At 35.2% G+C, this 22,806-nt stretch overlaps 1 protein-coding gene across 13 annotated transcripts in view; it reads left to right on the top strand.

Annotated features, from left to right (window-relative positions):
• BLTP1 (bridge-like lipid transfer protein family member 1) overlaps positions 1-22,806 on the top strand; it is a 140,781-nt gene that overhangs the window by 96,548 nt on the left and 21,427 nt on the right. For 7 of the 13 annotated variants that reach the window (XM_087936177.1, XM_087936180.1, XM_087936179.1 and 4 more), the window contains 18 exons: positions 451-556; positions 1,489-1,586; positions 1,803-1,988; positions 2,858-3,026; positions 3,886-4,097; positions 5,555-5,753; positions 6,115-6,174; positions 6,899-7,125; positions 7,811-8,011; positions 8,204-8,334; positions 9,622-9,745; positions 10,287-10,396; positions 10,996-11,080; positions 13,093-13,155; positions 17,673-17,917; positions 18,964-19,179; positions 20,739-20,919; positions 22,198-22,372. In XM_087936177.1, coding sequence (XP_087792303.1) covers positions 451-556; positions 1,489-1,586; positions 1,803-1,988; positions 2,858-3,026; positions 3,886-4,097; positions 5,555-5,753; positions 6,115-6,174; positions 6,899-7,125; positions 7,811-8,011; positions 8,204-8,334; positions 9,622-9,745; positions 10,287-10,396; positions 10,996-11,080; positions 13,093-13,155; positions 17,673-17,917; positions 18,964-19,179; positions 20,739-20,919; positions 22,198-22,372 — 2,788 coding nt within the window. The remainder of the gene's footprint in view (positions 1-450; positions 557-1,488; positions 1,587-1,802; positions 1,989-2,857; positions 3,027-3,885; positions 4,098-5,554; positions 5,754-6,114; positions 6,175-6,898; positions 7,126-7,810; positions 8,012-8,203; positions 8,335-9,621; positions 9,746-10,286; positions 10,397-10,995; positions 11,081-13,092; positions 13,156-17,672; positions 17,918-18,963; positions 19,180-20,738; positions 20,920-22,197; positions 22,373-22,806) is intronic. The other 6 variants (XM_087936186.1, XM_087936183.1, XM_087936182.1 and 3 more) reach the window with 5 other exon arrangements.

Genomic DNA, 22,806 nt, shown 5'->3' with positions numbered 1-22,806 from the left:
CAAAATTTGTCTTTTATGGTGTATCCTCAAAATGGTTGATTCATAGTTCTCTCTTAGTATTTTGTAAATACTTAGTTGTTATAGACAAATATTTGATATATCCCAAATTATATCCTTTGAGTCCTTTTTAGTCTCAGTATAGTACCAACTGGTTGACCATATAGTACCAGCTGGTAAAATGAATATGATTGAATCTGATTAGTGGGACATTTTGAGGAAATATTATGTCCGTAAATGAGATAGGGACATTGAAAAATAACATTCTGAGAGATGACAGTGTCAAATCACTCCTATATGCCTGCAAATAAAATAAAATAGACATTGTCAACACAACCTCAAAGAAAATTTTCCTTTTTCAATCTCCAACATAATTCTTAATTTGAATTATTTAACAAAGTCAAAATTACATATCATGAATTAATATTTAACACATTATCTTCTTTCTCCTAGGTTGGGTCCTTTGAACATAACCTTTCAACGGATCTTTTGAACCATTTGGTTTTTGTGCAGAAAGTATTTATGAAAGAAGTCAATGAAGTAATACAGAAAGTCTCAGGTAGTCTAATGGCTTGAAATTTTTATTAAGTCACTTGATGAGCTAGCACGAATGTTTTTTAGGCTATATTAAGCACAAGTAATCTATTGTTTTAGTATTTTATAAATTCTACAGATAAAAGTATTGAGTGTATACCCTTTGTATCCCATAAAGGCCAGAATTAAGATTTATGATTTCTTGGATTTATTAATATTTAAGTCTCAGAAAGGTGTTTAACATATTGCAGCTGAACTGTGCATTTTTGTTTTTCCACTTAGAAATGAATAGTTGTTAGTTCCTAAATAAACATATGAAGGATTGCTGCTGTAACAGATCCATTCATTTCTATTAAAATGTGTGTCATTTTACAAAGCTTTATGTGGACTAACTTAACAATTGTAAATAATTACTACAAAGACTACAGTATAAAATAAACCATTACATTTGTTTTATAAGTCAAACAAATAGTATTCAGAAACCAGAGCATATTTTAGGGTAAGCAGCCAAACATTAGCATTGCATACTGTCAACTATCTTCAACTATCAAAATAAAAATATTCAAATATTCAATAAGATATCCTTATTTTGGGTTCTAGATAATTACCTTTGGGATGATTTTTCATTATAACCATATGTTGTTTTGAAGATTATGGAATTTCTTCATTTCATAAAATCAATTTATTTTAGGAGCAGATTTACCTGGCCTTTTATTTTATTTTTAAAGAGAAATCAGAGTTTATAGCTGGGCTGGAATAGGATGTCAAATTTTACTGTAATGATCAGAAATAAAAGATGCATTAGGCATAATATAAATATTCACCCACTACCACCATGCAATTCATTGCAGTTTTTTTAAAATAATTGCAGATAATCATGTGTAGTTTGGCTCTTAAATATTGATTTTAATAACAAGATACAAAATTATATGTACAATTGTGTAATTATATTTATAGGAGGGGAACAACCTATTCCTCTTTGGAATGAACATGATGGAACAAATGATGGAGAAAAACCAAAAATTCTCCTTTATTCTTTGAGTCTTCAATTTAAGGTATTTTTTTATTCTATTTGAATCTGGAGATTTGTTTAGGCGTATTCCAACTGGTCCAATTTTTTTTAAAAAAAATCATATTAATTATAGAATGAATTATATGTGTGTACAGGTAGGAGTGTTGTTTTATAAACTCCTTTTAACATCTCAAGTAGTTCCAACAGGTTTGTAACTTAGTAACTGATTCCATTTTATCTTTTACCTTTTCTTTACTAGGGAATACAGGTAACAGCTACAACACCATCAATGTGGGCTGTACGCTTTGAGACAGGACTGATAGAACTGGAGCTTTCAAATAGAATACAGGCCAAAGCCATGCCTGGTGGCACCAGTTATTTGAAGCTTTTTGGTAAATGCCAAGTGGATTTAAATTTGGCTTTAGGACAGATAATTAAGCATCAGGTTAGTGCTTATTATTAGTTTCTGTAATTACAGTTCCATAACCAATTGTAATATACTCTTTCCCCTCCAAAAGATTAAAAAACAAAATATTAAAGCAGAGTGTGTCCAACCTTGGCAACTCTAGGAATTTTAATTCCTAGAATTTTCCAGACAGCATGGCTGATTGGGGAATTCTGGGAATTAGAGTTCACAAGTCTTAAACTTGCCAAGGTTGGACACACGCATTTAAGGCTCAGTCCAAATAATCAGTGAGAAGTAGACAAGACTGTTTTTTCTTCAAGTTTTGAAACTGATTTCCACATAATATTAAACAGGTCTCCAATTCTTTAATGAAAGAAATACAGGTTCTCTCATATATGTGCTATGTTTGTGAGGAAACTCAGAATCCATGTAAGTGTATAACGGTCTGCCCTACTCTCTTCCTTTTTACTATTCTATGTTTCTCTGTAAGATATGATGAAGCTAAAGCACTTTGTGTTTCCTTCAACTGTATGTCATAAAGTGTACGTCAAAGCATTCCTGCTCTTTAGAATAATATTTTTTTTAAAGATTTGAGCCACTTGGATCCTAGAAAATTTTGGATTTGATCTTAAAGGCATAACTCTTCCCCTAAATTCTGGGATAGCCTGTGTCATGCCCATTGGGTTTGGCTTGCTATGATATATCACTCTCCTGTACAATTTCATGTTATTTTTCTCTTTGGGGCCTATAGTATGGTTTGTAACTGTACTTGTCTAAATAAAGTGACTTACAAGTCTAAATTATTCTTAATTTAGATCTATACATTCAGTTATAAATTATAAATGTAAATAATATCAGGTTTGATTTTTGCTGTGTTGTATTCTAACATATATTTTGAATATATAAAGGTATATGAAGAAGCTGGCTCTGACTTCCATCAAGTTGCTTACTTTAAAACTAGAATTGGATTAAGAAATGCCCTTAGAGAAGAAATCAGTGGTTCGTCAGATCGAGAAGCTGTGCTTATTACTCTGAACAGGCCAATAGTTTTTGCTCAGCCAGTGGCCTTTGACAGAGGTACTAATGGGACTGAATCTCTTTTTATTTTATAAAGATAAAATAAAGCTGGTATCCATGGCATTCCCAATTTATAAATATAGACTTGAATCTGTCTGTGGTAAATGACTTTGCACATTCTCAAATTTTGTCATGAATTCCATGTCTGTTATTTTGGCCAGAAACAAAAGCACACTTCTGGTTCCTCCTCTACCCATCCCCATTTCCCAGAATTCTGATAAGCACTCTTATGGTTGAAATAAGGGGATTAGCAAAACTATGAGTAGTTGCAGTTTGATCAGTTTACAGGGAATCATCAAGATTTCACCCACTCTTTCTAGTACTCTGGATCAAAAAAACGCTGGAAGATTAAGATTTTGCCACCAAAACATAGTATATAAACAGGCTTCATGTGAAAGTTAAGTACTTTTTTAAAGTCCTGTTGTATAAATTCTGATAAATATAAATAATCAAATCTTTGAGGTCTGTTTCATTATTTGCTGCAAGGACTGTGAGAAAAAAAAGTCTGCTCACTGTATATAATTATCCCGTTCATTGTATTTTGAGTGATTTCTAATCATTTTCCTAGGCTCTAGGAATGAACTCCTCAATTTCCATAGACACAAAAGTCTCAGGCCTACATACATACATACATATACACACACATGTATATGTGTGTATATATATTCTCCTATTCTATTTTTCTTTCTATTTTTTCTTACAACTTTATTATTTTTATTCTTTTATTTTTGAGATTTGTATTAGTTTTTACTGTTATAAATTGTAATTTTTAATTAAATTTCTATAAAGAAAGAATAATTATAAAAACACAAAATTAATATTCTGTAGTATTGAAAATATATTTATTTTTTTTATAAAGCTGTGCTCTTTTGGCTGAATTACAAAGCTGCTTATGATAACTGGAATGAACAGAGAATGGCCTTGAATAAAGATGTTCATAGGGCTACAAAGGAAATTGTCGATATGCTACCAGGAATACAGCAGACATCTGCTCAAGCTTTTGGAACACTTTTCCTCCAACTAACAGTTAATGACTTAGGAATTTGTCTGCCAATTACAAACACACCACAGGTAATACTAAAGATAATAAGAATAAGAATACCTATTTGAGTTGTTACTTCTTTTCAGATTAACAATTCTTAAAATTATTGATATTTTATGGTTGCGGCCACAAAGAACTTTGGAAATACTGTTGATTTTTAAGAACAAGAGCAAATAAATTGTCTTGTATCTAACAGTTTGAAATAGTACTATAAAATCAATGTCCTGTTAAAGATCTTTTTAACTTCTTCGCTACTCACCATAATGAAACTGTTATTTGAAAGCTAATGGAACTATTATTTAAAATAAATGCTTAGTTTAAAGGTTAAACAGTTTTTTAAAAGCATATTTAGATTCTGCAATAAAATCTTCAGTTTTGAAAATAATTCTTATTAATCTTTTGAACTTTGCATATAACTTGAATCTTTTCTATGTGACATGCATTACATACGTACACATGTATGTGTAGAAAAATTAATTTTACATAGGTAATATTCCTTTGTATATTTATGTTACAGTTTCCAATTTTTTGTTTCTTCTTAAATTGCACTGCTTATGACAAGTTTGATATAAATGTTTCATGAGTTTTTTCCTTCTGTTTAATATAATGTAACTAAATCTTAATAGTGAAATGTTTACATAGAATAGAATAGAATAGAATAGAATAGAATAGAATAGAATAGAATAGAATAAAATAAAATACTTTATTGGCCAAGTGTGATTGGACACACAAGGAATTTGTCTTGGTGTAAATACTCTCAGTATACATAAAGAAAAGGTACATTCATTAAGAATCAAGAATCATAACATACAACACTTAATGATAGTCATAGGGTACAATCAACAATCAAATTATACTAGGAAAGAGTCAATATAAATCGTAAGGATACAAGCGACAAAGTTACAAGTGGGAGGGGATGGGTGATAAGGAGTGATGAGAAGATTAACAGTAATAGTAGTGCAGACTTTGTAAATAGTTGAACAGTGTAGACGGAATTATTTGTTTAGCAGAGTGATGGCTTTCCGGAAAAAACTGTTCTTGTGTCTAGTTCTAGTGTGCAGTGCTCTGTAGCATCGTTTTGAGGGAAGGAGTTGAAACAATTTATGTCTGGGTTGTGAGGGGTCTGTAAATATTTTCACATACATCTTCGAGTTCATTTTAGAATTAAAACTGTATTATATATATTTCTGCTATTGTTTAGCTATTTAAATCCCAATTCTTGAAAAATGCTTCTTAGAGTATGTTTATTTTTGACTTGCTGATAAAGAAGTAGTACTTTTGTTCTAGGGGCAAGTTTTAATAAACTATTTCAAAAATAAATGATTTGTTAATTGAAAACCATTTATTTTAGAGTAACTCTGAATATGGTATGTATAATGAAAAAAGAAACTATAAGGATTGGGAGGAGAACTCTTGACTGTAAAAAATACATTTTGATGTTGAAATAAACAAATTTTACTGCTATGGTTACCTTATCTTATTACAGACAACCCACACAACTGACCTGGACACTGGCTCTGCATTAGTCTTGACTATTGAAAGCACTTTGATTACTGCCTGCTCTTCAGAATCCCTGGTCAGCAAAGGTCATTTTAAAAACTTTTGTATCCGCTTTGCTGATGGCTTTGAAACCAGCTGGGATGATTGGAAGCCAGAAATACGAGGAGATCTCGTGATGAATGCTTGTAAGCATTTTTCTTAGTAACCTGACTGTTTAGAACTTAAAAATATATTCTATTCTATATTAAGTTTAGAGAAGTAATAGAGTTCCCCATGAACTTCTCAGTATATTGCATCATAAGTTTGAGGACAGTACATTTAATTCAAATATTGTTGAAAAATAGCTCTTTGTAAACAACTACAAAACTTGGAATTTCAGTAAGAATTTGCCAAGCATTATATTTGTCCAAATCAATGGCTTATAAGTTTGAGGACAGTACATTTAATTCAAATGTTGTTGAAATACTTATACACATATAATTTAAAACAAATCTTTGGTAAATTGGTATGTCCATTATGTTATATTCTATACTCTTAATGCATTAGGTGTAGTACCAGATGGCACCTATGAAGTGTGTTCAAGGACAACTGGGCAAGCAGCTGCAGGTATGATTTACTCTAAAAAGGCTCCTGTATTGGCAGAATTTTACAAACTTTGCCTTAATACTCTTTTCCAAATCAACTTTGATAACTACGAAGAAGTCTTTTTTTTCCCTAGCATCATCCTATCTCACTGCTTAAATTAAGAGAGTTATGTTCAACAACAGCAAACTGATTGCTATTGCCAGATTTCACACCAGGGTTTGGTAGTAAATTTTAGTTCTCCTGGCATTTAATCATTTTGACAGTAGGAAACTCAGATCTGAAGCTTTATTGCAGACAGGAGCAAAGCTTGAATGATTTGTTTGCCCAATATGATGCAAAGAAATCAGAGCCTTTATATACACCCATACGCCAGAATTTAAAGTTTAATTTTTACTCATGACTTTCCAAGTTGACAGATATTCAGTTGGTCTCTGAGTAGCCAGTAGACAACAAATATATAATGCTTCCCTGTAGACTGGGATCTCCAGTTTCTGCTTTATCAGTCTCAGTTCTTTTTCGATTTTTAATTGTAAGTAGTATCAACAAGAAAAGAGTTATATGTTTCAAACTATTCTCTGTGATTTGGTTTAAAAATTGTTCGTATATTCCTTAGCATGTCTAGCGCATAAAATAAATATTGTCTTAAAAGGATTTATGCAACACTGTATCTTAGTTTTGCATGCTCCAATCTTTAACTTTTGAAAAGCATAATCCTAATAGATTTCCCCGATTTCTGTTGAAACAGAGAGTAACAGTGCTGGAACATGGACTCTTAATGTACTGTGGAAGATGTGTGGCATTGATGTACACATGGATCCTAACATTGGGAAAAGATTAAATGCTTTAGGAAATACTCTCACAACTTTGACAGGGGAAGAAGATTTAGATGACATTGCTGATTTAAACTCCGTTAACATAGCTGATCTATCTGATGAGGATGAAATTGATACAATGTCTCCCACTGTTAGCATGGTCAGTGAACTAATTTTTCATTCATTTATTATATTAACAATAAAAAAATATTATGTAATTCAGCAATGTTGCATAATTATGCAAACTTTAGGTTGCCATACCCTTTTCTTCTATATAAATGTTATCACAGAATACTGTTAATGCTTGTTAAATTTAGCAGTGCGGAAGGTGTATTTGTTAACTAAAAAACAAAGGACTTGGTTTTTTGCTGGTAACAAATTATCAAAATGGAATTTTTAAGTTTTTGTGTAATAACTTTGTATATAACATTCACAAACCTTGGAAATCATTACTAGCTTCCAAATATGAACTGATATTTAAGGAAAACAAATCTGAAGTACCCTGGATTTCCAGAGCCAGTTTTGCAGTAATTATTTGAAAGATACACATTGTGAACTCAAAGTTAGTTGAAATTAGCTCAGTTTGCTTATCCAGGATCGTATAAATTCAAATTGATTGACCATTTGGAATTATGACAAATAGTAGCTATGATCACAACAGATGGAAAGCAAGTCATGCTGACAATATGTAGTTAGGGAATAGATAGTAGCTTATTTAAGCAATAATTGAATAAAGTCTAACGAAGAGGTTTGAAAGAATAGTACAGGCAGGGAAGGGGAAGACAATAAGAAAAATGGAAGTTTCATTTCCTGAAATATTAATTTTGCTATTTATTATCATCTAGAGATCAGATGGTGGTTCTTTATGTGGAGACATATGCAAGCTCACTTTGGGGCAGCGGATTGTAAATCACCTCTTGGGTTTGAGCCCCAAAAGTCAACGTTACTCTGTTCCTGTAGAATATCTGGTGGGATCAGCATCAAGTTATACGTCTTATTCTAACTGTTCACAGTTACAAGTGGGCAGGTCTTGCTCATGGGGACATGTATGTAGTATGTGTAGTATCTCTTTAAACAAATGAGGAATATATGGGTATTGGCAAATCAAAAATAACCTGACTTCTTAAACTGATTCTGCATGCTGTTTTGATTGGTGGTGCTAAACTTCTGTCTTCATTTTAGTCATTAAATCTGCTTGTGGCCAATGAAGTAAATGCTTTCCTTATTTTTTTAAACAGGAGAATGCTGACTATCGGAAGCAGGGATCATCTAATAATCCACCTGGAGAGCAAAGAGGAAGAAAGTATGTGAAGCGCTTAGTTGATATTAGGGAGTTGAATGAACAGGCTAAAGTAATTGATGACTTAAAGTAAGTATTTTGTTTCCAAACAACTTTTTACAATAAGAATAAATTATTGTTTATTTTTATTTTACAAATATTTAATTAAGAGGCTTTCAATCTATGATTTGACCCCCCTCCCCGCAAACAATTTTAAATTGAGGAGTTACAATCTTTTTGTGAAGCTAATCTGAGTTCAATAGGCAAAGTAGGAATGGTGTGAAAACGGACTCCCATTTTGCCTGCATGAACTCTGGGTAAGTCTTCACAATATGCCAACTTGACCTGTGAATGTGGGACTACTGTCAAAACCTACTCCTGCTTTGCCCACATAATCCCACAGTGTAGTGTCTCTAGAAAAGTGTGAATACATTGTGAAAATTTGCTAGAATCTTTGTTTCACATTTGCCTGTGCAAGCCCCAAACGTTTTTGTGAGTAGCTAATTCCATGGGATGTACAAGGGTCATACAGTTGAATGAGAGTTTCCCACTAGTGGTTAGTGAGTGTCAATCTGGTGTATAGTAATATAATTGCTATTGGAGTACCTGTGGTAGTGTACATTAATGACATTTTTGTTAATTATTTCATATTTCTATCTTTTCAAAAAGCAAAGTTTTGATTGGGGAAAGAGATGTCAATTTCTAGGTTTCACTGATAAAATAAGTTTAAGTTAAGGCAATAAGATACAGATTCTGTGTATTTTAGAAAGTAATGTATTTGGATGTTGCCTAACATCAATTCTAGTGAAATCATTAGATATATTATTGTTGGTTTTTTTCAGTGAATGTGATGTTGCTCAATTTAAGAATCTGTGCTTTAATTAGTGGTGCCTGACAGAATTCTTTTTCAATGTATTCCCTCTACTAAAAATTACAGATAACCAATAAAGAAGAATATTTGTAACTCAGGATTGAAATGAAGGGTCCTTGGTGCTCTCTGAGCTTGCTTGTTTTCTTGCAGACACTTCATTACCTTAAGTAGATAACATCATCAGTGCTAGTAAGGAGTGAACACACCTTACTAGCATTCATGATGTTACCTACTTAGGGTAATGAAATGTCTGCAAAAAAACAAACAAGTTCAGAGAGCACCAAGGACCCCTAATTACAGGTCATTAGAAATCCCTTAATCTACTTTGGCAAATAGATATTTGCCAATATACTGTACATCCAAAGTGCTTTGCATAATTGTTTTTCTTAATGGCTACCTTTCAAGATGAACAGAAAACCTCTGCAAATAAGGTATCATTCTTAACAAATAGTATTGCTACCTTGAATGATTGATTGCAATATTTTATTTATCAATCTTGTCTTTAGAAAACTCGGTGCAAGTGAAGGAACAATAAATCAAGAAATTCAACGATACCAACAGTTGGAGTCAGTAGCTGTCAATGACATTCGCCGAGATGTCCGTAAAAAGCTACGCAGATCAAGTATGAGGGTGAGCAATTTTTAAGCTCCTTTTCAGTCAAATCAGTTCTGTCTTCATATTATTAAAAATAGATAGAATATAGTGACCTATGCCAAAAACAAGATTTATAGACACTTTTTTTTTAGATATTGGTGGGATGTCATTCAGTACTGGGATTTTTTTTAAAAAACAAGGTTAAATTTAAATCCACTTCCTTGAAGTAATCTTCTCCATCAATTCTCCATCAATCTTTCCTAACATTCTCTAAAAGCTTTTCAAAGATAGCAAAATATTTCAAGGCGAGAAGAAAAAAGTTAATTCTATCTACTGCTGTCTGCTTGCACAGTATTTTGTTTTCAGCTCCCAAGTCTCTAAACCTGTTTACAGTATATATTATTTTCATAATTGCTCAGGGCTTTATGTTAGATTTATAGAAATTTAAATCTACTTGTTTCTGGATTGTAACTATTTAGTCTTGTGTGATTCTTAGTATTTTTTTTGCCAAATTTCTGAACTGTGCAAGAATACTGTCAGATTAAAATGTGAGCATAATATGCTTTGTATATCTCAGGCAGCATCTCTGAAAGATAAATGGGGCTTAGGATATAAACCCAGCTACAGTCGATCTAAAGGTATTTCAGCTTCAGGAAGACCAACTCTGAAGAGAATGGATAGAACAAGGTAAGATGGGATAGGGATCTTTTTTAGATCAGTAATATTTTGATTTTTGATTATATGCAATGAGAAAACTTATAAAATAGTTGTTATGAAGAACTGTGGCCAGTCATGTACTGTGAGAAAGTAAGCTACATGCCCAGGATATTTTATATCATCACATTGAGCCCTTGTGATCCCAAAGGCTTTCTGAGAAATAATGTTGAAACTTGTTTTTGCATCATGTTAATTATTTCTGTTTAATATTATTTTTAATTTGTTAAAAAGTGAGGTTTCTGTTAGGGCCCATTAGAAGTACTTTCCTTGAGTATCACTTTACCTGTTCTAGAGATAACAGTGATTTGAAATATATGCTAATATATGAAAAGAGCCAGAGCCTTTAAACTAAATGCTTTCTTTTTAATATTTGAATAGTTCCTTAAAGTGTGTTCAGGTTTACATGTATTTAGTTTTTCCGATTAGTATGACAACAGCTATAATGGAGAAATGTGGCATTTGGGGAGTATGGGGGGAATCATATTTTGCCTTCTTCCTTTAGTAATAGTAATAAAATATGAGTATTTACAAATATCATAATTTCTTGTTACTGTAATTTATTGTACAAGGCTTGGGGAAAGTGAAGAAGTTCCAGAAATTTGTGTTGAAGGGCCATCTGCTGGGTCCAGAGTAATTTTCAATCTACAAGATATGGTAAGGCAATCTCTAAGAAATTCACTGAATGCTTTGGGTAAACATGTATGCTATGGTTATTTCTTTTTATTTGTGCCAGTGTCATATATTTACTTGCACGCACACACACACACAGAATTGGAAGATGCCCCTTGGTTACTGGTGTCAAACTCTATTTCATTGAGGTCCACATCAGGATTGTGGTTACCTTAGGAGGGCATGGCTCGGGTGGTTGCAGATGTTTGGATGGGTGTGGCCAGCTGGATGTCGCTCATATTGGGGGGTGCCTGTGGTGGCCTGGGCAAGGCTGGGGTGAGCAATTGTTTCTGGCAGAAAGTGTGGGACCAAGGCAGGTGCTGGGGGCCTGATCTACCAAGGAGCTTTGCTGGCTCCATGGCCCAGCTGCACTTGCTTCCTTGAGGCTGCTGCTGCTGTGTTCAATCTCCTTAACCGGGCTGGGAAGGGGGCTCAGGGGCAGTTTGGCTGCGGGGCCTCGAGGTGCGTGGGTGCATGGCATGTGGGATAGCTTGGGGCTCAGCTTGGGCGGAGTGAGGAGGGGAGTCCTGGCTGCCTCTTGGGGATGGGGGCTCCCCGCTCTTCCTATTAGCTGGGGATGTTGGAGGTGGGCGGCATGCTCACTGGAGGATGAGATTGGACAGCAGGGGCCGAGTGCTCGGGGAGTGCAAAGTGCCCCGGTCCCACTGTGGCTTTGTGTGGTGCTGCCACCCTGATATGAAGCAGGCAGCTGGTTGGTGCATACAACAGGCCGGATTGCATGCCTTCCCCCCGTGCTTTCCTCTGGCTGCTGCTTGGGCTGGGCTAGCGGTTGCGGCCCTTGGAGCTACCTGCACTGCATGGGCTATGGAGTCCCGGTTACCTTTTGGGTATGGGGTCTCACTGCACTTCCTGTTCTCTGGGGCCATTGTGGTTGGGGTGGCGAGCGAGAAGCTTGGCCTACATGTGTGGCGGAGCTGGAGGATGAGGTTGGATGGCAGGGGTTGAGCCTCATGGCGGCGGCAGCACCAACAGGGTGAGGCATGCAATTTGGCCTGCCAGGGTGGCCATGTGGCCATTTGGCTTGGCCCAGCTGCGGTGGCCTTACACAACCACAAATGATGAGACGGAGCAGGTGGGCAGGTAGTCGGCCACCCTATGTGTCTGGCAAGCTGGATCTCTGCCTCTGCCTGGTGTTGGAGGGCCAACCTGGTGGTCACAGCACTTAGATCCACCTACACTATGTGGGCTGCGGAACCTCCTGTGCGCACACCAGGAAGGACGCCTGGGTGGGCTGGGGTAGAGGAGGCTGGTCTCTTGCAATCTCAAGGGCAGCCCCTCGGGTCAAATTTGGGCCCATAACATGTTTGCTCTAGGTCAACTACTCTTAAATTTAATTCACAATCTGTTAAAGCATTTTTGGCAAATATATATTTATTTATTTGAAAATCTATAATGAATGTCAACATATTACTTAATGGAGCAGCCTACTCCACTAATGATCATGTTTACTGTCATATAATTCATTTCAATATCTAATTGAATCTCCTTTTCTGTAGTTTAAGCTCATTAACTGTAGTCTATCCCCTCACGTTAATGGAGAGCAAACCTACTTCTGTAGGACAACCCTTTAGCTATATGAAGACTGCTGTCCTGTCCTGTGTTAGCCTTCTGATTAGCAGACTAAACATACCCTCATGGGACTTGGTTTTCCATCCCTTCACTATGTTGTACCCTTTGCTGTAATTTCACTCTAGTTCATTAATCCTTTTTAGATGTCAGTGTGATCTGCCAGAATCTTTGGATCCTTATCACATTTACCACTTCTGAGTCAGACTCATCCATCCTGCACTTGTGTCTTTCTATTCACCTTTTAAATGTTAGCTGCTGCAAATTTAGTATTCCTGGATTAAAGGAAAGATATTGAAAGGAATATGCAGTTCCTTAATCTAAGTCTTTAATAAAAATATTGAAACAGCAGAGCCCAGGATTATGTACTGTGTTGTTTTAATAATTTCTCTTTTTCATTTTTAATTAAGTCGAATGGAACAGGTTTGGGGATTGCACAACAATCCAGCTATCGAGGGGAAGGGTATTTTCAGGTATTTGTAAAATCAACAAGTATATTAATCAACTGCATGGAAAATCTGCTTCATTGATCATATCTGCCAGCTAAGCAGAGCACATTATAATACAGTAGGTCAGGGATCCCCAACCACCGGGCCGCGGACCGGTATCGGTCCGTGGATCATTTGGTACCGGGCCGCAAAGAAAATAAAAATAAAATAAAAATGGCGGCTTTCTTCGCCTTCGGTGAATGCTGCTGGGATCAGGGATCAAGGACACAAATGAAAGAAGGGGAGGGAGGAAGCAACCAAAGCCTGTCCTGCTCTCCGGCTCAGCGGCTTCGGTTTCCTCCCGCCTCTTTCCTCTCTCAGTCGCTCTCTCGCTCCTCCACCAGCCCAGGAAGAAACTGCTTCAAAGAAGCCGGCAGGGTGGCTTTTCCTGTTGGCGCAGCTCCTCCGAAGCGCCCATTCACCCCCACCCCGCCGCCTGCGGTTCAATCCAGTGCTCTGTTTTGCCTGCCTGCCTGCCTTCGTTTCTGGTTGTTTCGGAGCAGCTTTGGCTGAGAATAATAACTATTCGCCTCTTTTACTCAGCCGAAGCTGCTCGAAACAACCAGAAACGAAGGCAGGCAGGCAGGCAGAACGGAGCACTGGATTGAACTGCTGGCGGCGGGGTGGGGGTGAACGGGCGCTTCGGAGGAGCTGCGCCGACAGGAAAAGCCAGCCTGCCACTTCTTTGAAGCAGTTTCTTCCTGGGCTGGTGGAGGAGCGAGAGAGCGACTGAGAGAGGAACGAGGCAGACACCTGAGGGATAAGGCTGAGGGAGGGAGGGAGACACCTGAGGGATGAGGCTGAGGGAGGCAGGGCTGAGAGGCGGGGCTTCTCAGCCATCCTGCAGGGACTTGTCCTGAGCCTCCCTGAAATTGGTGGTTTGCTGGCAGACGTTTTATTACCCGACTAGGTAACAACATCAGATGTTATCTAGTCAGGTAATGAAGCGTCTGCAAGCAAACCACCAGACTCGGATTCCTCCCCCTCCTTGAAAAAGTGTCGTCTCTCCCCTCCCCCCCGCCGGTCCTTGAAAAAGTGTTTCTGAGTGAAACTGGTCCCTGGTACAAAAAAGGTTGGGGACCACTGCAGTAGGTCACAACTGGAAGTATTAATTAATTATTAATTAATTATTATTTGTTATTTTGAAGTGAGAGTATTGGTACCTTGATAAATACTCTCAACCCAAAATTATTTTTTAACAGTTTAAATGAAAAAATTTTTACACCAAAAACAAATATCTTGTAGAATAGAAGCTCATTGGAAACATTGGAAAATAATTTTTTAAAAATTGATATATTACTGGCAAGCCAATTTGGTTGATACAACTACTGATAGTTCAATAATAGGTATTACTCACTTTATCCTTTCAAATTGAATTGTCCAGGAATATAAATACAGCAAAAAGGATATTACTGAAATTAATTCCTTCCAATTATGAAATTAATTTTAAAATAATTTGGTTGAATCCAGATGTAACGAGCTGACACCACATTAAGGCACTGTTAATTAAGTTACACATGGCTTATATTTCCTACCCTAGTATACCTGGAACAAAGTCCATCTAAATTAGTCTATCGACCCCAGTTCTTTTTATCAAATACTCTTCATGTCAGCATTCCAGCAACCCTCCACTCCACCCAATAACTCTGAGACAGACATCTTCTCAAAGGTTCTTTTTTATTTGGATAGTAACTGGCACAACTGGGGAATCCTGAATCTGAAAGTTCCAAAGCTGATACTTCCTCTAGGAAGAGGGGAAATCAGAATATGTGATGACTTGAAAAAGAATCACGGATTTTATAAAAAATCTAAAAATACCATATTTCTTGAGAGAGAATGTTTGTCTTCTCCCAAATACTTTCCTGTGCATTAGAGAGAAGTAATGAAAGATGCATGAATGAGTGAAAATGCAAACCATTGATGATGCGAGTTATGACAATTATCTTTCAAATATAAATGAATTAATCATCCTTGGGAGAGGCCTGCAATCCTAAATAATTTAACATTTTCCTGAGGATACCATTCAATTAACGCTTCCCCCACCATTAACAGAATAGATAAAATACTTTTATTGTCATTGCATTCAAAATACAATGAAATTTGAAAGCTTCCCCAGCACAGTACCCCAAACACCACATCACAATCACACTACAGAGAATTTAAAAATTGAAATAATTAAAGTAATAATAATAATTAAAAACCTAGCCTGAAACCTATTTAAATATATATTAAGTTAGATAGTTTAAAAAAACAACCAATATTATTCCTCATTTTTGTCACCTTCCTTTCCTACCAAGGTTACCTCTTTCCATTAACCTACCTGTAGTCATCTTTTTCTTCATAGTTGCTCTTTCTGATGGAAAGAGGATAGGATAATGTTTTTGTATGTAAGATGTTTCTCTGTATAGAGGAGTGAATGTATATGTGAAACCATAGTTGCTACCAGCCTTAGATTATAGATCACTTTAAACATCACCTTCAGTAAATTTTCTTTTTTGTGCTGGCCCCACCCAATTATCGTTTGTGACTGCCAACAGAAGGCTGTATTTGTGTGTATGTGTGTGTGTGGATGTGTAGCGAGATAGACAAATATGACACGTTTAATAAATGACAAATACGTCATTTATCGGATGGGGTACTCCAGGATTCATTTCAGCTGCAGTGGACATAAATCTTCGTCTCTCTGTGTATGCACATGTGCATGCACAAATGCACATGGCACAGACATACAAAATATAAATAAAAATTACTTTTTTGGCAGACAGATTTTAGCAGCATGACTCAGATATATTAACATTAATAATATTTTATATATGAAGAGCAGGCTCCCAAATAAAGTTTCAATATAACAAGAGGACTTTAGGAATCAATTTCTGTGTAGAAAAGGGTGACATCTAGTGGTGGGCATACTGTAGTTTTCTATTGGACTCTGTAACCTTACACAGTCTTTGGAGTAGCTCTCTGTACCACTCTGATTCCCATAATCCTTCTCCTTTCCCATATGCTGCCTGTCTTGATGCCTTACTTCAAGAGGAGGAGGCAAATTTCTTCCATTACCCAAGCTGTCATTACCGATTTCTTGAAAGGATCTATTTCTGTATAGATCAAATAAGTTTTTCATTGTGACAGTTATCTAATAATTGAGTTTATTCAGTAAGAGACTTCCCTAGACATACAGTGATAAAACAGTGCTTTCTGAAAATTGGGAATGACTACAACATGTGATAAATTATGCTTTAAGATGGGCTTTACAATACAAGAAAGCCTTACCGTACTGCTTTCAAATGAATGTATATGAATATATACACAAATAAGAGGCTCCTGAATAGTCACCCCATATCATTTGTGATCCTTAGAACCAAGTAAGTTGTCTATCCCCAAGCTTTCACTGATAAGTGACAGAGCTTCCAAAGTTTTCTATCTGGAGAAGTATAAAGATATAAATTTCTGGTTTCAGTTAAAGTTGGGCCAACATTAATTTAATCAGTTCATTACAATAAACAATTTGCCATTTATGATAGTAGATTTCATTTTTACTTTGAATTTATGAGTCAGTGCTTAGCTAATCATAACTGTTCCCAGATATTCATAGTTATGCCAATGTATACAGTATGTATACTGTAGAGCATAAAGATTATTAGAGTCATAAAATCAAAAATCTTCAGATAAAATATAACAACCAAGTACAATCAGTAACTTAGTGCTTCATCATCATTGGTTTGTTTTATGTGAAGCGCATAGGGCAGCAGTGCTGCAAATAATGAGCACCAATTGGAAAAGCCAAGCCATGTTTTTTTCAAGTACATTTAACTCCATTTATTCCCCTTTCTGTCCTTAATTTTTTCCCCATAGTTTCTTATCATTCCATACTTAAGGAGCATTTTACCCCACCACTTCTTTGGGGCTATTTTTCTAAAACTAGTTTTCAAAAGTTATGCCTTTGCAAACCTTAAGGGTTTTCTACACCTACTCATATCTTAGATTTACTTGAAACCTGAAGATTTACATCTTAGTTTATTTAGAATCAAAACAACATTCCAGAAATTCCTCTCAGAACATTACTGTCTTAAAAATCTAGCTTTTTAAATTGATCATATTTACTACTTTAAAATGAGATAATAGGGTGCATACTGCGCCAGCATTTTGCATGAGCTTCCATTTTCTAATAATTTCTGCTACTTTCTCTTGTTAATTGGAGACCTATAAGGTTCTTGCTTTTTTATGCTTTAAAATGTTTGTTTCAATTATTGTAGTAGGTTATATTGCAATCAAAGCTGCTGGTATATCTAAATAACATGCATTGGCTTCCTTTTTCTGATATACTTCTTCAAGGCTACTCACTCATCTATTTTTAAAACATACTTCATAGCTGACTTCAGTTCTTTGGCCTGTACAAAACGAAACATTTACTGCTTTGCCTTTAAGAATCTGATTTTTCCTCCCCGCTCCTTGAGATAGTTGGTAGTATAACTTAAATATCTTTTTTGTCTCTTTGTAATCAGTTTCCAGAGGAGACAGAATTGGATCTTTTGTCAGTAACTGTTGATGGTCTATCCCATAACTCATACACTAGTGAAGGATCATGCTCAGTATTCAATTCACCCCAAACTCCAGCTGTCTTCTCACCAAGCATTCCTTTCCAGCCTGAAGAAGGAAGACGAGATGACAGTTTGTCTTCATCAAGCGAAGATTCGGAAAAAGAGGAAGATCATGACAGAGAGAGACCATATGTTTATCGGAAAGCACTGTAAGCATATTTATAAAAACAGAATATTCATTTCAGTATAACCACTCTCAATATGTGCATATTGATGAATATAAATAAAACCCTCTGGCTTTCTCTATACAATATTTGGTTTGAACTCTTTATGTTATGTTGATGTTATGAGCTATTTAATTTTTAAAATGGCAGGATATTTAATGATAATTTGGCTAGCAGAGCTAACAAAAAATACCAAATCCAAGTGTCTATGGCAGAAAATAACCATGACTCTTGGAAAGGACTATCTTGTAACTCATTATTTGACATATCTTTGGATGTTTAGGATGTCAAGTTCAAACCTCACTAGTTTGAAGTAACCTGAGAAAGCTTATTTTCTATTTAAGAATGATGTCAGGTAGCTAGTGCATTACAGATCTGATTTGAATGTAATTAATAAATTATTCATAAATTTCATATAAAATTTTGTTCTATATATATCATTGAACAACAATATAGCATCAACATTTTAGGAACTCAGCATTTTCATTTGCACTTCCTCTTCTGGTTTTTAGCTGTAGAAATAGAGTATTTGTTGGGAATTTGCTTTGAATGGGATGAGCGTCTGGAACATTACTTAAAACATTATATGCTGCTGTAGTAACATTTAATCAGAGCTGCTTTTTGGCTGCATTTTTTTTTAGTGTAGGTTTAAACTAAATAGTGTAAGAACACTGAATAAATTATATCTTTTAAATTCTTTTAAAGCAGCTATTTTGAATAGTTTTGGTTTCCTCTCATGATCTATGAAGAGAAAAAAACCCACTGAAGCTATTGTATATTTGTGGATTTTGTTCTCAAAGGCTAAGTGTATTTTAGTGAAAAAATGAGATAGATATCTACTCTTTCCTCATTGTAATGGACCTGCCCAATCACAGAACCTCCATACCACTTTCAATGAAAATAAAATACTAGTTATCTCAGATAGTTTGACTATTGAAATCAACTACGGTGTTAAAATTTTCCTTGATATTTTTAACAATTGCATGCAGTAAGGTAAGTTTGTCAATCCTACATTTTTAAATATTTTGCAGGACTGCTCCTCGTAAGAAAGCTACAGGGTTTGCTGCTGTTCACCAACTATTTACTGAACGTTGGCCAACATCTCCAGCCAACAGAAGTGTAACTGGGACAACTACTGAGAGGAATATTGACTTTGAACTTGATGTGAGAGTTGAAATTGACTGTGGGAAGTGTGTACTTCATCCAACAACACTCCAGCAAGAACATGATGACATAAGCTTAAGGAGGTAAAATCCTGCAAAAAAGCTGAGCAGGTTCACCAAGTTATACTATATTTAGAGCAGCAGCAACATTTTAATATGTTGAAACTTGTATGAAATCTCTAACGATACTGATCAGCAATTCAGTTGCAATATTCCATATAGACAATTTGACAACTTGAATAATGTCCTCTTTTTTGTGCCAAGAACTTTAACATAAAATTGTGTAATCAAAACAGTCCATCTTACTTAAATTGCATGTAAAATATTCATAATCAGGTATAAAAAGGTTTATGACTATCTTTTCCATTGTATATGATTGTGTGTATATACAAAACCAGTACTGAGCAATGGGACATATTTTGGGAAATGTTGGCCTGCTTAAATCTCATTTAACAGATCAAACTTAGGCAACTTGTCTAAAGTTTTACAGCATGATACATTATTACTGTTAATTCAATAAACATCCAGCATTTCTGGCTTTGTTGTGTTATAAATGGAAGGCTGAATATGATGCCAGAAGAAATAGTTAAATGCAATTAAACACATAACAAATATACAAGTACAATAATGCACTTACAGAAGTAGAAGAATTTATTCCATTTTAAAAATAGGTTTGGTTAAAAAATAGACTATTATCGTGGAAGAAATTCTCTTCTCCCACCACCACATAACCTCTCATAATTGTTTTGGAAGTAGAGGAAGAGGAGAAATATTTTGCTGTTTTGAAAGTTTATTCATGGAAATCTGGAACAAACCCTTATCTCATCGTATCTTTTTAATTTACTGGCTGCCCAACTTCAGTAGACTCTGATTAATGCACAAAACTAGAGAAAATACACAGCTAAACCAGTGGCAGGATTCAGATAATTTAACAACCAGTTCTCTGCCCTAATGATTTCTTCCAACAACCAGTTCACCAAATTGCTCAGAAAGTTAACAACCGGTTCTCCCAAAGTGATGCGAACTGGCTGAATCCCACCACTGAGCTAAACCCATTGAATCACATAGACAAGCCAGACTTTAATTATTTTTATGAAAGTTGAAAAGTTTCTCAGGACAAGGGTGTCATTTTTATCAACAGCCAACAGCTGAACCAATTTCAAGGCAAAACTGCAGAGTAAAAAGTCTATTAAGCGGTGAGACGTGTGGAAGAAAGAAGTGTTGGCCTTTTTTAAAAAAGTGTACATAAAAATTGAACTATTGATAGAGTACAATCTAAGGCTTTAGTGGCTTCTTCCTAGTTCCCCATTTGTGTCAGAGGGCACCATTAAGGTGCTTCTGGGTTGAAAATATTAGCTAGTGACCTCAGTGTCCTAACCATCTGAGCTATTACGCTTCCTTCTTTCATGCTGATAAAGATTATTGCCTAGTATGCTGTGTGCCTGAGAGCCTTAAGCCAAATGTAAGCTAGAGCACAGTCAAGTCATGCCGAATTTTTCTATTCTCAGTTCTCTGAGGTGTTATAAGTGAGTTTGATTAACAATGACTATTCAGAGCTTTCTAAATGATTTAATATTGCCTTTATGCTCATAATGTAAACATAATGTAAATAATGACCATGTGTATTTATATATATTTCTTAGGACCTATGATCGCAGTTCCCGTAGTTTAGATCAAGACTCTCCCTCTAAAAAAAGGAAATTTCAAACTAACTATGCATCAACTACCCACTTATTGGCTGGGAAGAAAGTCCCAGCATCTCTTCAAACAAAGTCTAGTGATATGGAAACAACAGTATTTTACATTCCTGGTGTAGATGTTAAGGTAAAAAAATAAACATTTCCTCCATATAGTGTGCTAAAATAGAATTGCAGTTTCACATTACTTTCATAAACCTGTCATGTAATGTAGTTATTGCTTAAAAACATGTTAATATGCTAGGAAATACAGATGTTATTCCGGATAAGTATTAAGGCTAATTTAGAGTGCCTCTGTTCAATGCAGAATGTACGATTCATTATGTGGCTAGCATATCAATTTCATTGTTTTCATAATTTAAAAGAAGCATTTTAATATCAAATTCTACAATATCTTTATCCCTGGAAATAGTGCCACATTGCCAATTTAACAGGTCAGTGGCACTGTCAGTCACACAAGAGTTGCTACCATATTGCCAGCGATAATTTTTATCCTTCTTTCTACTGTATTTATATGCCTCTAAATTGGAGATAGTATTATTCTTGTACATATGCGCTACATCCACTTTGGATGCGTGGCACATCTAATCAGTATGGCACAATGATTTACCTCTTACTCTTCAGATACACTGCCAAAACAAATGTATTTGCATACATAATCCTATCTGGATTTCAGATAGTGAGGCATCAGGAATTTTGTGGCAGCAGAGTTTTGAAGGAAAGAGAAAGAAAAATTGGCCATCTGGTCCAGTAGTAAAAAGAGCTGACAAACATTGTATATGTTATAGAAAACTGTAAGGCAATTAATTAAAGGCTAGGATAAAAAAATGGGAGTGGGACAAGTGTGACATATGCCAACAAGATCTACATTTTAAAAGTGATTCATGTTATTAAGTTGCTGATGGAGAAGATAAACATTCATTTTCAGAGAGGGTTATTGCATCTAAATATATTTTGTTTGACAAGATCTCCTTTCTTTGTCCTTAATATAGATTTCACATTGAAAACATTTTTGCTGCAGTATTATTGTTTTAAAATGGCAACGATACTAGGGATTCTTTTCAAAAATAATTTCAGGCATCATTTAACAACATTTACAAATAAAATAGATTAATTAAATCCAGTCAGATAGTTCTAAACAGTTTATAACTTATTTAATACTGTAGTTACAAGGAATAACAAGGAATACATCATATACTGGTAGGCTGTGTCTAGACAACCTAACTTTCCCAGAACATTTTTAAATCTAATTTGGCCCATTAAAATTCTGCCAGTCCCTGTGTTTTCCATTTCAGTCAAAGTGTTATTTGTAATTTATGTTCTTCTATTCTTTACACTGCTCCTTGCCCCGCCCCCAGGTGTAGTTTAAAACCTATGGTTTTAATCTTATTTTGTCTTGTTTCAGCTACATTACAATTCTAAGATGTTAAAAACTGAGTCGCCAAATACATCTCGAGGCTCATCTCTTCAAAGAACCTTTTCCAAAGAATCAAAGTTGTATGGTATGAAAGATGTTATTCCTCCTACCCGTATCAAGGCTAAAACTTTACTAACTCCTCAACCCCCACCTATTCCATCTGGTAAACATTTCTCTTTTCACTGTTTGTTTTTTAACTTTAGTAATGGTTTGCCATAGTGTAGAGGCCAATACTTAGATCAGTATTTGTAACTTAATAAATTATTCTGTTTGATATTGTGATACATTTTTGACATATTTTTTATGTTTAGTACTTTCTTGTTAGTTTTTCTCTTTGTTAAATTTTACTTTATCAACTATTGTAAATGGGTCTTATATTCTTTAGTCTATTTTTGTTGCATTAAAGTGTCAATGCTTGGGGAAACTAGAAATAAAATTTGGACAATTTTCACAATTCCTAAATATGCTTGAAATCCATTATGTGGAAGACAAGAGATCAGTTATCCTAAATGTAGAATTTTCCTGAAATTTGGATAATAGAGCAGCTATTTTAGGTAATAGTTTTGATTAAAAAATTAAAAAATGGACTACATTTGC

The sequence above is a fragment of the Pseudonaja textilis genome, chromosome 6 (genome assembly GCF_049901715.1).
Source record: "Pseudonaja textilis isolate UNSWEBS1 chromosome 6, rPseTex1.2, whole genome shotgun sequence".
NCBI lineage: Eukaryota > Metazoa > Chordata > Lepidosauria > Squamata > Elapidae > Pseudonaja > Pseudonaja textilis.
This window is presented reverse-complemented; position numbering and strand designations above follow the sequence as displayed.